At 56.4% G+C, this 13190-nt stretch overlaps 1 protein-coding gene across 1 annotated transcript; it reads right to left on the reverse strand.

Annotated features, from left to right (window-relative positions):
* Positions 1 to 417: 417 nt before the first annotated feature.
* PCIF1 (phosphorylated CTD interacting factor 1) lies at positions 418 to 12355 on the reverse strand. The gene is made up of 17 exons (XM_044262930.1): positions 11945 to 12355; positions 9538 to 9711; positions 8011 to 8153; positions 7796 to 7920; positions 6530 to 6667; positions 6206 to 6336; positions 5917 to 6071; positions 5199 to 5346; positions 5002 to 5085; positions 4663 to 4762; positions 3451 to 3613; positions 2621 to 2793; positions 2393 to 2479; positions 2122 to 2306; positions 1377 to 1470; positions 1103 to 1278; positions 418 to 1007 (listed from the first exon to the last, which is right to left on the reverse strand). Exons 3-17 carry the CDS (start codon positions 8132 to 8134, stop codon positions 782 to 784), a joined length of 2109 nt encoding a protein of 702 aa, XP_044118865.1. The 5' UTR covers positions 8135 to 8153; positions 9538 to 9711; positions 11945 to 12355; the 3' UTR covers positions 418 to 781.
* Positions 12356 to 13190: the final 835 nt, after the last annotated feature.

Genomic DNA, 13190 nt, shown 5'->3' on the forward strand with positions numbered 1-13190 from the left:
CATCTGCTCCAGGCCTAGAGGTCCTCAGAGGGCAGCACAGCCAGCTGCCTGTCCACAGGGAGACCATTTCCTGAAACCCATGGCCGCTCCGGGCTGCTCTTCCCACTGAGCCCGGACTAGGAATCCTGGCTGCCCCCTTGCTGTGGCGGCTCCGGGTTGAGCAGGAGTCCAGTTCTATTCCTGGGCACAACCCCCATCCTCTGCTCCCTGGAGGTAGGACAGCAGGCCTGGCTGTGGGAGTCCAGGACCTGCCGACAGACAACGCAGGGCTCTGGACCCCAGACTCGCTAGACAGTGGCGGGGCTGGCAGGGACCCAGCTGTGGGGCCAGCAGGGCGAGAACTTAAGACACTGGAGCCCTGGGTTGGGGTGTAAGACCCAGGGGATCCTAAGAAGGTGAGCCTTGATGTAGAGGGTGTGGTTCCAGGACTAACTCCAGGTTCTCCACCTTCTCTGCCCTCAAGACCCTCACGCATTCTTACGGGGGTTTCTGTATTTCCTTTTACAAATGAAACAAGATGGCGATAAGATGGTTGGGATTGGGGGGAGGAAGGGAAGGGATGGACCTATTTACACAGGAGTCGGAGTGAGTTTGAGGTGAGGAGTTGGGGGTTCAGGCAGGGAGGGAGAGCCCTGGCAGAGCCATATCTTCCTATGACACCGGCAGCCTGAGTCCCGCTGCCACCTCAGGGGGAGGGTCCTGGGGTCTGCTCAGCCCCAAGAGGCCCGAGTCCCAGCAGTCCATACCAGCACCCTGGGGCTCCTCCTCCCCGCAGGATGTGTTAAGTGGGGTGAGGCTCGCGGCTAGGGCCCTGTTCGCGGCCCGAGTCCCGGTCCTTGTTCTCCGAGGAAGAGGAGGAGCTGGAGCCGTGGCTGCGGCCGGACTGCCGGTAGGCGGAGCTCAGCTCCTGCAGCCGCTCCGGCGTCGGCCCCCACTTGGCAAAGCCGGGGTCATTCTGTAGGAAGAGCACGGCCGTGTTGTGGACGGCCTTGTAGTGCATTTCTTCCCTGTGGACAAAGGAACAGCTCAGGGTGGGGCTTGGCCTGGCATGATCAGCCTGGCCCTCCTCCCCCACCCCACCCCCGCCCTCCCCGGCACCCACTTCTTGCAGACGTGCTGGGAGCCACTGCGGTACTCGTGCTCGAAGGCAGGCAGGACCAGCTGGTGGCGTTTGAAGCGGCTCTGCTCCATGCGGGTGAGCGCCGGCGTCGGGGGTTCTCGCCACTCGGGGATGAACACGATGAAGGACAGGGGCTCTGGTGAGCTCTCGAGCAGTTTCTACGGGAGGGGGCACGGGGTGGACATCAAAGGCTGCCCTCCAGGGGGCTGGCAATCTGCGTGCCACCCCTGCCGCCCGCCCACAGCAGCACACCAACCTCGAAGTGAGAGACCATGGCATCCATGAGCTCCTCGCAGAACGGAGGGTTGGCCTCAAAGGAACCACTCAGCGGGGAGAAGTCCAGGCAGGGCCTGGGGACAGAGGTGAGCATTCCAAGTCCTACCAGGACCCAGGCCCTCCACCAGAAATGGGTGCCGCCCCCACGTTGTTGAAGGGATGAGCCCTGGTCAGGCCCTAGGCCAACGTGAACCCAGAATTCATCCTGGGACAAGGTGTGGCCAACTCCATTGAAGGGCTGAGGATGGAGAGGCTCAGGCTTGGAGGCCAAGTCCACCGAGCCACTTAGTAGAAGGGCAGGGACTCAAACCCAGTTCAGACACCGAAGCACAAGCCCCAGCTGGGAGTTCCCAGCTGCTGAGCCCTCCTTGGCTCCGGCCAGTCTGCCAGCTCCCCTCTCCCCCGTCCCAGTGAGTCTGAAAGGTCTCCTACATCTGAAGTACCACTTCCCGAGCCTCTCTGTGCCTGGGTCACGTGCTCCTACCCCAGCCTGGGCTAATTCACCGAGAAACCTGCAGGCTGGGTTAGGGGCGATCAGGCTCCCGGAAGTAGAGGCCAGTCTGAGGTCCCACAGCAAGAGTCCTGAAGGCAGAGACTACACCCAACACTGCTCGGTTCCCAAACCCAAAAGCATTAGGAAGTTGCTGGCCCAGGTGGGATCTCTGCTCTAGGGGAGCCCTTCCTGGGCCTGGGCAGAAGGGCCCCAGCAGCCTCCCGGCTCTCACCCGCGGGAGCCGAAGTAGCCATCTGTGTCCGGGAAGGCAGAGCAGTACTGGCGGAAGTAGCAGTTGAGGGGCGAGGCGAAGCACTCAAAGGTGACGCCGAAGAGTCGGTGAAGGGCCTCAAAGACGTGCACGGGCAGCGATCCCTGCAGGCCTGTCCCCTCGTAGAGGCCGACGCCAAACATCATCTGCACAGTGGCCACCGTCAGCCCCCTGGCCTTAGCCTTCTCCCCGCCCTCCAGCGGAGCCCTCCCCTGCTACCCCAGGCCCGAACCTGGTACCGTCGAAGGAGACACCAGACTCGGGGCAGGAACCTCTCAAAGGCAGAGTCGTCAATGCAGCTGTAGCGGTAAAGCAGCCACTGTGGGACAGAGAGCAAAGGCCTTCAACAGCGCCCCCTCCCTCCTCGCTGGCCTCCTGCCGAGGATGCTGGCTCCAGAAGGAGCCAGCCTTCCCCTCCCCGACCTGGGGGGACCTGCCTCCCCTTGACCCCAGCTCTTACCAGCTTGCTAAAGTAGTTGCGGCTGACCTTGACCATCTCTCCCTTATACCGGATGCAGACCACATTATTCTCCATATGCATCTCCACACTGGGCATGGGGGGTGCAGACACGGCCAACCGTACTGGGTAACAGTACACCAGGCGGGGCTCCACTTCTGGGGCCTCCACCTCCTCTGTGGGCAGGGAGAGCAGTGAGAGGCCACCCTGCCCCGGCTCCACTCATTCTCACCCCGGAACCCCGGATAGCCTCCATGTCTGCTGTGCACTGGGTCCTTCACACGCGTGTCCCAGTAACCAGGGGAGGTAAGTCTCATCCCATAGAGGAGCAGAATGCAGCCCAGGCGGTTTGGTGACAACATTAACAGCCAGACAGCTGGCAAGGGCAAGAGCTGGTGGCCTAGGCCAGCATGCTCTGTACTGACACAGGCCCCCAGTTTGCCAGGCAGGAGTATAACTGCATCGCTTGCTTAGTCCTAGGCCAAGAGCTTTCTGGGCCAAGCACTCAGTTACCCAAATTCACGCCCTAGCCTGTGGCCAGGCATGAGACTGCAGTGTGGGGAGAAGTCCACCTAACTGCTTACGCCCAGCCTGTCTTCCCCACATTCGCCGCCTTCTGCCTTCCCCTTCCCCCAGCCCTTCTCCAGTTCCTAGAGGAAGGCTGAAACCCCTGAGCCCCAGGACAGCAGGTCCTGTCCCAGACACTGCTGGGGGAAACAGGCTCCCCGAAATCAGCCTGTGGTCTGGAGGCTTAGCCTCGCATGTCCCCTCAGTCAGGGCCCAGGAAACAGAGTTGGGGCCTCACAGTGGGCTCCCTGCCATTGGCTCCCTACCTGGGATGTTGTTTTCCTTGAGGATGGCAAGGTGCTTCTCACGGATCCGTTTGACATACTCCAGGGAGATGTGGTAGATCTTACTACAGATTCCCTCCACAGAGTCCTTTGCTGCGGCTGACACGTGGGGGCCACACTGCCTCCGCAGGTGCTCCAGGCGGTCCTGGAGGAGACACTCCTGATCAGGGCTCCAGGGGGCTGCTGGGGGAGGGCTGGTGGGTTCCAGCAGTCCTCGCTTTTGATACCAGCTCTGCTACTAGCACAGTGGCTGTGTCACCTGGACAAGTCCCTTGTCATCTCTGAATTTAGTCCTCCACTGTTAAGGGAACACAAAGTACTTACCGGATAAGGCAGTTTGAGTATTAAATGTGATCATTCCCATTAAGGGCTTCACTGAACCCCTGCCATACAGCAAGTGTTCAGTAAATGCCAGCACCTATAATGGGAGTTACACTGTGCCAGGTGCCATGAGAACTGCTGGGCAGACAGACAAAGCAGGTAAAGTCCCCGCTCCTAAAGCACTTGCCATCTACCACGGTGAAAAGACCATGACAAAACAGGTCCTTGGTCTTTGAAGATTTGAAATCCGAGCTTTTAGCAACTGGCAAGGATTTAACTAGGCATTTGTTATTTTCCTGAATCACACGTGTGAAAGTGATGAGTGAAAATGAGTCACTCTGACTAGTGAGTACACCTACCTTTGTCACTCTACGTGTCAAGTACAGTTACTATCGTGAAGTGCGAAACCTTGCCTCTTGTGAAAAATGGTCCTGAAAAGAAAGCCCATTGCTAGTGCTGGTGGAGACTTCAAGAAGTGACAGGTCTGGGCCAGAAAATGGAATCACTGTGGACGCAGTAAAGCAGGGCATTCAGTCTGGCGCCAGCTCTTTGCTGTGGTGAGTGCACATACCCAAGAAAAAGCAGTTGGTCCATCTGTGTCCAAAAGTCTATTCAGGGGAGCTGTTCAACATTCATTAAGTTGAAAAGGCAGCTACTTATGGTGTGTGGCTGAGCACAAGATTCCATTAAGAACCTTAATGGAGACCGTCTTTAGGACAGAGCCAGGAGCCTGGACAAACATCCCTACGTGCAGAGGTTTGGGGACTGACAAGCATCAAAGCTCTGCTGGGGGCCCTTGCCCAGCCTAGGCAGGCAGCTGAAGGAAGGAGCCACAGAGCCTTTCCAATGGCCTCCTTACCCGGGGCCACTCACCATGTAGTCCTCCTTGGAGGCAGAGTGGTCCTTCCGCAGCCAGCTGAAGGTGTCCTCCACGTTCCATTTGACCACCTTCCTGCTGTCGGGGGACGCACTCCTGCCAGTTGAGGGTGCGTGATGGAGCCAGCAGTCGGGCATCTGCTCCACACTTACTACCCCCTACCCCCGCACTGACATTCGGGCATCAAGGCATCCCTCACAGCCCCTGTGCTGCCTCTGGGAGCCGGCCTCCTTCTGCCACAAAGAGATGCCGAGCTCCATGAGACGGGCCAGAGAGCCGAGGACCTCCCCACTCTGATCACACACCCAGCCTGCTGGGGACAGGAGAGAGCAAACCTGGATTCAATGAGCCGCCTTGCAGCTTCTGCGTATTTAAAGAGCAGGCGCTTGGCTTCCTCCCGGAACTTGATTCGGGATAACCTGGGACCGAGAGCAGGCAGAGTGAGAGCCCTTTGATACAGGAGTGGCCACACACACACCGACACCCCCTCCCCTCCCGCCCCACCAAGTTGGCCCCAGCTCGGGGCCGGTACCTGATGGGAATGTCATTCATGATTTCACGAAACATGGAAGGTGACACGACCGGTTCACAGTTGCTCGGCAACAGGGGGTCAGAGCCTTTATCCACGACCTTGCGCTCCAGCATCCAGCGGTTGAACGATTCTCGTGGGGGCTCGATGCCTGCGGGACAGACAGGCTGGTGAAGGTCTGGCTCGGTCAGAGCCTGCACACGGGCCCAGCCCACGGGGGGCATGCGGGCACCGGAGGGGCAGTAGTAAATGGCATGGCCTGTTCCGTCAGAAGCCCTGCCTCTAGGCAACTCCTCCCCAAGTACTGAGAATCGTGAGTTTTCTAGAGTGTTAGTAAATGTTACTTAGGTAAAAAGGAAAAGGAGAAACACCATTTCAGCGAGTTACGCAGGCTTCTTTCCTAAAGAATAAGCTGCAGCTTACTGAGGACTTCCCATTCCACTTCATCCTTGTAGCAATGCTGTGAGGTCCAGGTACTCTGGTTTTCATGCCCTCTTACAGATACATGAAAAGGCTTCACCCGTACCTGACAGATGGCAGGCATTCTGGAAATGCTAATGATGGCTTTTGCGGTTACTGACGCCAGACCCCCTTTCCGTAAGCAGTTAGCAGAGCTGGGGCTCCAGCAGGCCTACGTGCTCAACCGCTGCGCCATTCCCAAGCCCAGCTCTTGGCTAAGGGTGGGTGGAAACAAGGGTCTGGAGGCCCAGGAGGCAGTTACCCTCTCGCTGCTGGCACAGCTCCCGGTAGTGCTGCCGAAGCTTGAGGATGAGCTGGGAGCGAAGCAGCTCCACCTCGGGGTGCGGGGGCAGCACCTCTGAAGGCCCCCGGTGCTTGATGACAGCGTTGGTCTGGATGTCCAGATCCCAGTACACCCTTGGGGCACAAAAAGGAGTGAAGCAGAAAGTAGAGGCAAGGAAGGAAGGAGGGGTGCCCCGCCTGCCGCCATACCCCACGGTCCCAGACCACATCAACACTGGATGCCCCCAAGTCGATCGGCAGGGACTCACTCAGTGGGTCGGAGGAGAGCTGCCTGCTGTTTATCTTCAGGGGATGTCCCCCACATTTTCAGTGTTGGGGTTCCTGGGATACTGGGGGAGCTAGGCACCGACGGGCCTGTGGGTGTCACAGGGATTTCAATCTAGAGCAAAAAAGTAAAAGGAACCGGGGTCAGGAGAGACAGCCTATGGCTACTGCACTGGCAAAGTGGTGAGTTGTGCCCCAGACCCCCTCCTGACCGACCTGCCACTGCCCAGCCCTCACAGGGAACCTGTAGGCTGCCCACCTGGGGCAGCCGCTTACCAGCCACGCCCTCACAGCCCGCAGATGCTCACCTTGGGCTTCTTTACACCATTGCCGCTTGGCTGCTCTTCCGAGAGCTGCCGCTTTCGGGGCCTGTTCTCAGCCGGGGGGGTTTCCACCAAGCTTGAGTCTTGGGGCAGTGGGGTCGCATTCAGCCCCAAAGGATCCGACTGGTGGAGGGAGACCAGCACAGTTGCAAGCAGGGCTAGTGGCTTAGGAGTCCCACGAATACGGAATCCTGGTGCCCTCCTGCCCCCTGCTCCAAGAGCAAAGGGGGCTAGGACACAGAAAGAGCACTGGGTTCCACTCCTGCCTGCCTCTTACAGTTATGTGACCTTGGGATGGTTACGGCCCTTCCTAATTCCCTCACCTTCACAATGGCCCAACCTCCTGCTGGGAAAATGATTCAGTGGGTCCGGGGATATGACCAGTTTAATAGGACATCCGGCATGAGAGGAACCCTCTGTACATGTTAACTTCTCCTTAAACACAAGAATGAGAGGAATAAAGGGAAAAACTCAAGAAATTCTTTTTTTTTTTTTTTTTTAAAGAGCAAGGCCCTATGGATGATATTCCTTTGGTGACACTGAGAATGAGTGATAGCAGGCGGGGTGGCCCTAAAGTCACATCAAGTGCTCTGCCTCCTACTGGCTCAAGGTCTTGGGCCAGTCATTTCCCATCTCTGACCTTCAGTGTCTTCATCTGCAAAATGGGGGTGCCAACCTGCTTGGTTATGCCCAGTAAGGAAAGTCTGCCCTACCTGATAGGGATCCAGAAGCCCATGTTCCTGCCAGACAGCCCCCTCACGTGCACACTTCTGCTCCTAGAACGTGCTTCTCCCCTCTGACAACTTTCACTTCACTAACTTTGTCACCTTAAATGCTAATTCAAGGAGAAGCATTCCCTGTCCCCTCCCCTCCCCATGAGCAGACCAGGGTCCCTGGTGCAATCCAATGCTAGTCTTCACGCATGTGCCACACTGTGATCCTACTGGCTCCTCAGCAGACTGTGGCCCCCTGAGTGTACAAGGGCAGGACAAGTTGTTCACAACTGCACCACAGGCACAGAGCCCAACATGGAGTTCAAGTTCAGGATCATACGTGATTACAATCAATTCTTTACGTGTCCATCTCCCCTATTTGAGTGTAGGTTCCATGAGGGCGGGGGCTGTGTCTGTGTGTCATTGTATTCCCAGGTCCCAAGACGGGGCTAGGCACATAACAGGTGCTCAAGATAGACTTGAGGAAGGCCCAAATGCTAGAAGCTGCTTGGGAGCCCTTCCCTGGGCTGGCACTCACGATCACGTCATGCTGGCCCAGCACAGGCATCTCCCACAGGGACTGGTTGGTGAATCGGTTGAAGTAGTAGGGACGGTTCTCCCTCCGGCTCCAGCACTTCTCCCAGCCTGCATGCACCAGCTCCTCTGCAAACAAGCACGGAACCCAGCTGGGGTCAGCGCTGCTCCTGAGGCCTCCTTCCTACCCCACCACCCTACCCTGCCCCTCGCCAGTACCTGGGAGGTCCTGCACCAGGCGGATGGGCTTTGGAGAACAGGGCTGGCTCTGATTGGAGGTGCCTGGGGAGTGACTCAGCAGGGACGCTTCCTCCCGGGGGCTGCCGTGATTCTCATTGGCCATCTCAGCACCCACACCGGACCTGCCACACAGAGGACCGAAGGGTATCAGGCCAGCAGGACACGGACGTCAACTCCACCCCTCACCCACCCATTACAATCCACTGAGAGCCCCAATGACCACTTGCAGATGTGAAGATATCAATCCAGTCCTGTCCCTGGAGGGCTGGTGTGGTACCAGAGGAGCCCTGGGATCTAAGTCGCACGCAGTTCCCTCAACTAGAAAATGGGTGCACTCCTGTTGTTCCTTCTTCCTGACATACTCTCCCAAATTCTCCACCTGGCTTGTCATGATGTTCACATGTTCCAGGAAGCATTCCTGGACTCTCCAATGTCACCCCCCACCCCAAGCAAGGTGGTCAGAGCCCCTCTGCAGGGCCATGAATACCTCCACTGTGGCACTCAATCCTGTCAGCGGGGTTTGTCTACCCATCAGATGATCAGAACTCCCAGGGCTACGAACTGGGTCCAGTTCACGACTATCCAGTGCTCAGCAGGGTCCCTGGACCCAATAGGAACTCTATTCATTCTGCAAATATTTACAAAGCACAGAGTGGCACAGAAGACAGAACAGGGTCTGCCCTTGAAAAGCTATTCCCACAAAAAAAGAACAGTAAATCCTCCTCTTTCCTGTTCCTATCCAATAAAATCTAACTGGCACAGAGTGCAGCCCGGAGGGGACACGGGATCTAAGTGGCTGCCTCATTCTGTGCTTCAGGGCAGGAAACAATCTGTTGCTAAAGAAACCAGTGGGACTGAGAAGAAATACCTAATTCAGTCCTTCCTAATTCCCAGGTGAAAATTTAAATGCCAAGAAGCAGGTCAGCTCCTCCGGATTTGTATTCTCCACGACTCCCACCCCAGTACATCCAGCACAAGCCTTGGTGGCCAGTGATTTCCCAATCTGGCTGTTAGACTCCTAGGTGCCCAACCAAGATTGGATTGGTGATCCCAAAGTTGTTCTCAATATGTCACAGCACCCCAAGAAATCATTTACCCACAAAAAGGCACAAAAGCATGTTGAAACATCAGTTATCTTTGCTTGCTGAAATTTTATCAACTCGTTGTGGTCACACTGATTATCTCGTGATGATCAGAAGCTCTGATTGGCTGTTGACAACATCATAGGAATCACTGGACATTAATTTTATTTGTACACTCAGTCATAGATGTCTTCGTTAATTTGGAAAGGGAAAAGCAAATGGTTACTTGTCGGTACAGTTTGGCAGTAAAAATGCACGAAGCAAAAGGACATACATACAACCAGAAGGGGCCGTGATAACAAAAAGGTTCAGAACCACTAACCGAGGGGAGAAAAAGCTTGATTCTCTGGGGAGGAAGGATTCCTGGTGCCTTGGGGCTGAGCCCGTATGTCTCAAGCCTGAAAAAGGTCCCTCTTTTTCTCACCCTCTGGGGTCTGCAACGCTAGCATGAGAGGGTTTTCTTCTCCGATCAGATGGACCCCCACGTCACAGGGTCCCACAGAGGCAGGGGGGAGGCCTGCAGGAAGGCTCAGCGCAGGTGGGTGGGCTGGTCAGCAGTGGAGTGGACGGGGGCCCAGGAAATTCCTTGCATCAGCAACTGCAGAGCGAAGAGAAGAGGAGAGTCACAAACCTGTGAAATGCTGCAGCACAGAGACAGCAGCAAGAGAGGCAATGACGTGGAGCAAGGTGGGAGCCCCCAGGGCAAGGAACACTGTAGGAGATCTGGGGATTTAAGGGATGAAAATGATACTTCTCAAATTCTGCAAACCGAAAGCTTCACCTTCAGACTTGCAGCCTGCAGGCACACAGGCCCTGTGCTGTGGAGGGCCCTACGCCTGGTTTCAGGCTCTATGGTTGCTGTCTTGAAGTTTCTAATAAGTTTTTAACAAGGGGGGACACCTGGGTGGCTCAGTCATTAAGGGTCTGCTTCGGCTCAGGTCATGATCCCAGGGTCCTGGGATCAAGCCCTACATTGGGCTCCCTGCTTGGCAGAAAGCCTGCTTCTCCCTCTCCCACTCCCTCTGCTTACGTTCCCCTCTTGCTGTGTCTCTGTCAAATAAATAAATAAAATCTTAAAAAAAAAAAAAAGTTTTTTACAAGGGAGCCCATGTTTTCATTTTGCACACTGGACCCCAAAAACTGTGTAACTGCTCCTATCACCCCAAATATCCCTAAGACAAGAGAAAAGCGGACATACCATTTGGCCCTTGTACGACACAGGTCTGAAAAGAGTGGGTCCACTTACATGCAGTTTTCTCATCACAGTGTGCTGCTATAAATGTATTTACACTTCCTTATGCTTTTCTCAGTAACATTTGATTCTCTCTAGCTCACTTTATTGTAAGAATACACTGTATAATACACATAATGTAAAAAACCCATGTTCATCCACTACCTATGTTACCAGTAAGTCTTCCGGTCCACAGTAGGCTATTAGTAAAGTTGAGGGGAGTCCAAAGTTCTACTGGGATTTCCAGCTGAGCCAGGATCAGTGCCCCAACCCCTGTGTTGATCAAAGGCCAACTATACATATCAGATGGGCGGGGGCACACTACCAAGCCACCCACAGTGAGGGAAAAGAAGTCAATTCTTTAAAACCACAATAATAATCATACATGCTCATGGATTATGTAACACGGTATGTCCACTTTTATTGACAGTTTCCCCAACAAATTATCTTGTGACATTGATGCACTCCGTAGCTGAACTACGCAGAGGCAGCAAGAACAGCATAGCTTAAGAGGCCAAATGGGGACACTGGAGTTTTTTCAAAGCGACTGGGCATCACGAGGGCTTGTAAAACAATTCCGATTCCTGTCCCTCACTTCACGTCCTAGAAGTCAGGAATGGGGAGGGGAGATACACAAGAATTCGTGTTTCTTAAACACACCCCAAAAGGCAGGACCAGGAAACGCGATGACAAATTTTACACCGCTTCAAACCTTGACCAATTTTTTACGATTAAAGAATTTTTCTTAATTTCCCAGGTGATTTGGGAGCAGCCATCAAGTGTATGACCGAAGAACCTGCTCTGGGTTTGGGGAGACCCGTGGTCCAGGTCCGTCTAAAGCCTTCCGACTTACAAACAGGACTCATTCGACCTCTATGGTCTCTATACGTAGAGTCTAGCGTATTGTACACTTTAAGTAAGAAATAACTCTATTATCAAGATAATGTTTTTATTTTCCAAAGGCTTCCCGGCCCCCGCGCATACCGCAGTCTCACAGTGCCGACCAGCTTAATAAACAACTGTATCTGCGCAACCGGAGGAACGCACGAGAAGAAAAGAACCCAGTTATTGGAGAAAGATGGGGCGGGACCATCTCAGGAATGCACCAATCAGAACCCCTCTGAGCCAGGAGGGCGGAGTCAAAGGACTTGCAAAGTGCGCAGGCGCGGGGGACGCTCAATGAGGGGGCTCCCCCCTCACCCGAGCGCGCGCACACTTTCCCCTACCCCCAACCCCAGCGGGGGCGGGCTGTTTGGCGCGCGCGCGCCAGCCCATCTCCCGGGCTCCGCCCCCCGCCCCACCGCGCGCTCCCGCCCCCGGGCTGAGGCGACTCAGAGTCGGAGCCCGACACAAAGGCGGTGGCGGCGGCAGCAGCGGAGCGGCCCTAGAGGCCGCTCCGCCCGCGCTCTCCGGGCCCACCTCCCTCACCGAAGCCACCGGCCTGGCCACCCACCCGCGGGCCTAAGATGGCGGCGGCGGCAGAGATAGGGCAAGCGGTGGCCCCGAGCGGAAAGCGCCACAGGGGCCACCGCTGCCCGGCTTCGGATCCCCGGACCCCGGAGCGGCTCGCCGCGGGACCATGGCATCCTGGGGCTCTTACCTGCCCGGAGCGGACTCGCGGGGACGCGGCTACACGTTCTGCTCGACCTCCCGTTTTGCCGCCTCCGCCTCGCCCTCCCCAGCGCCGCTGCCGCCATCTTGTGTCCCGGGCCGGGACTCCGCGCTGCGCATGCGCTGGTACCGCCTCTGAGGGACTTTGCCGCTGCCGCGCCGCCATCTTGAGTGTGGCAGAACCAGCCGACTCCACAGACCCTGCTTGCTTTCGGCCCCCTCCCCTTCCTCCCGCCCTTCCCTGCTGTTCCATGCGGGTCTCAGGAGGGCACGGCAGCTTTGCAGTTTGTGGGGTGTGGGCTGAGGAAAGAACGTGCTCACAAGCACACTCCCAGCCTCAGTTTCCCCCAAGCGAGCACACCCGCCGGGGATGGAGGACCCAGGTGGGAGGTGCACCGCCGGGGCCGAACTGAGAATGCGCACCGGGGGGCGCGGGGCGGGCTGGGAACCTGCGGGCGCTCTGCAAAGACGCCCACCCGGGGGCGGAGTTGTGGTGACGCTGCTCTGGGCGTAGCAGGGACCCGGGTCCTAGCTCCGGCTGGGCTCTGCCCCTTCAACGTCCAGTCGCTTGACCTCTCTGTGCCAAGAATGCTTTCCAGCCGTTCTCCATATCCAGGATGCATGCAAATCGAACCTTCGCCCACAGTGAGGCTACATAAGTTCTAAGTGCTCTTGAGTAGGAGAAACTCAAAACAGCCGCAGGAGACATAATAAACGGCTTTGGCAAATTTAGGAAATTATTAACTAAAAGCATCAGAGGGGCTCTCCCAACACTGACATACCTGTGGCTACTAGTTGCGGTGCTAAGCCTCGCTGAGAGCTCAGACCGGCCACCAAAATTAGCCCAGCGGGAGATGCAGTTGCTAGGTACCGCACGCCCGACTCTCTGCGGGCTTCTTAGGTAGGGGCGGACCGACCTGCTAGCTCCACCCCTCTCGGGCCTTACTGAACTGACCTCTCAGCAGGAGCTTGAAAAGAACACAAGGTTGCCACCTGCTGTTGGCCTGGCGCTTCCCAGGCGGAGCCGGAAGCTGCTGGTACCGTAGCTGGGCAAGTAGCCTCTGCCGTCCGCGGTGCCTATAGCCCGGTGCAGCCGGGTGGGGTTGGGGGAGTGCCACCAAAACGGGAGGCAGCAATAGGAAGTAGGGAATTCATCAATCCGGCTAAGTTTAGAGCCCTGCTCCTCCATCCTAGATGTGTAGCCTTGAGGGAGCTGTTCGACCTGTTTGAACTTT

Source organism: Neovison vison, chromosome 8 (assembly GCF_020171115.1).
Source record: "Neovison vison isolate M4711 chromosome 8, ASM_NN_V1, whole genome shotgun sequence".
In the NCBI taxonomy this organism is placed as follows: Eukaryota; Metazoa; Chordata; class Mammalia; order Carnivora; family Mustelidae; genus Neogale; species Neogale vison.

Coding starts and splice junctions, on each gene's coding strand:
- PCIF1 (XM_044262930.1), bottom strand. CDS start 8,134: ATGGCCAATGAGAATCACGGCAGCCCCCGGGAGGAAGCGTCCCTGCTG. Junction 3,614..4,662: donor CCTCCAAGGAGGACTACATG/GTGAGTGGCCCC, acceptor TGTCTCCTCCAG/GACCGCCTGGAGCACCTGCG. Junction 1,279..1,376: donor CCATGGTCTCTCACTTCGAG/GTTGGTGTGCTG, acceptor CCCCTCCCGTAG/AAACTGCTCGAGAGCTCACC.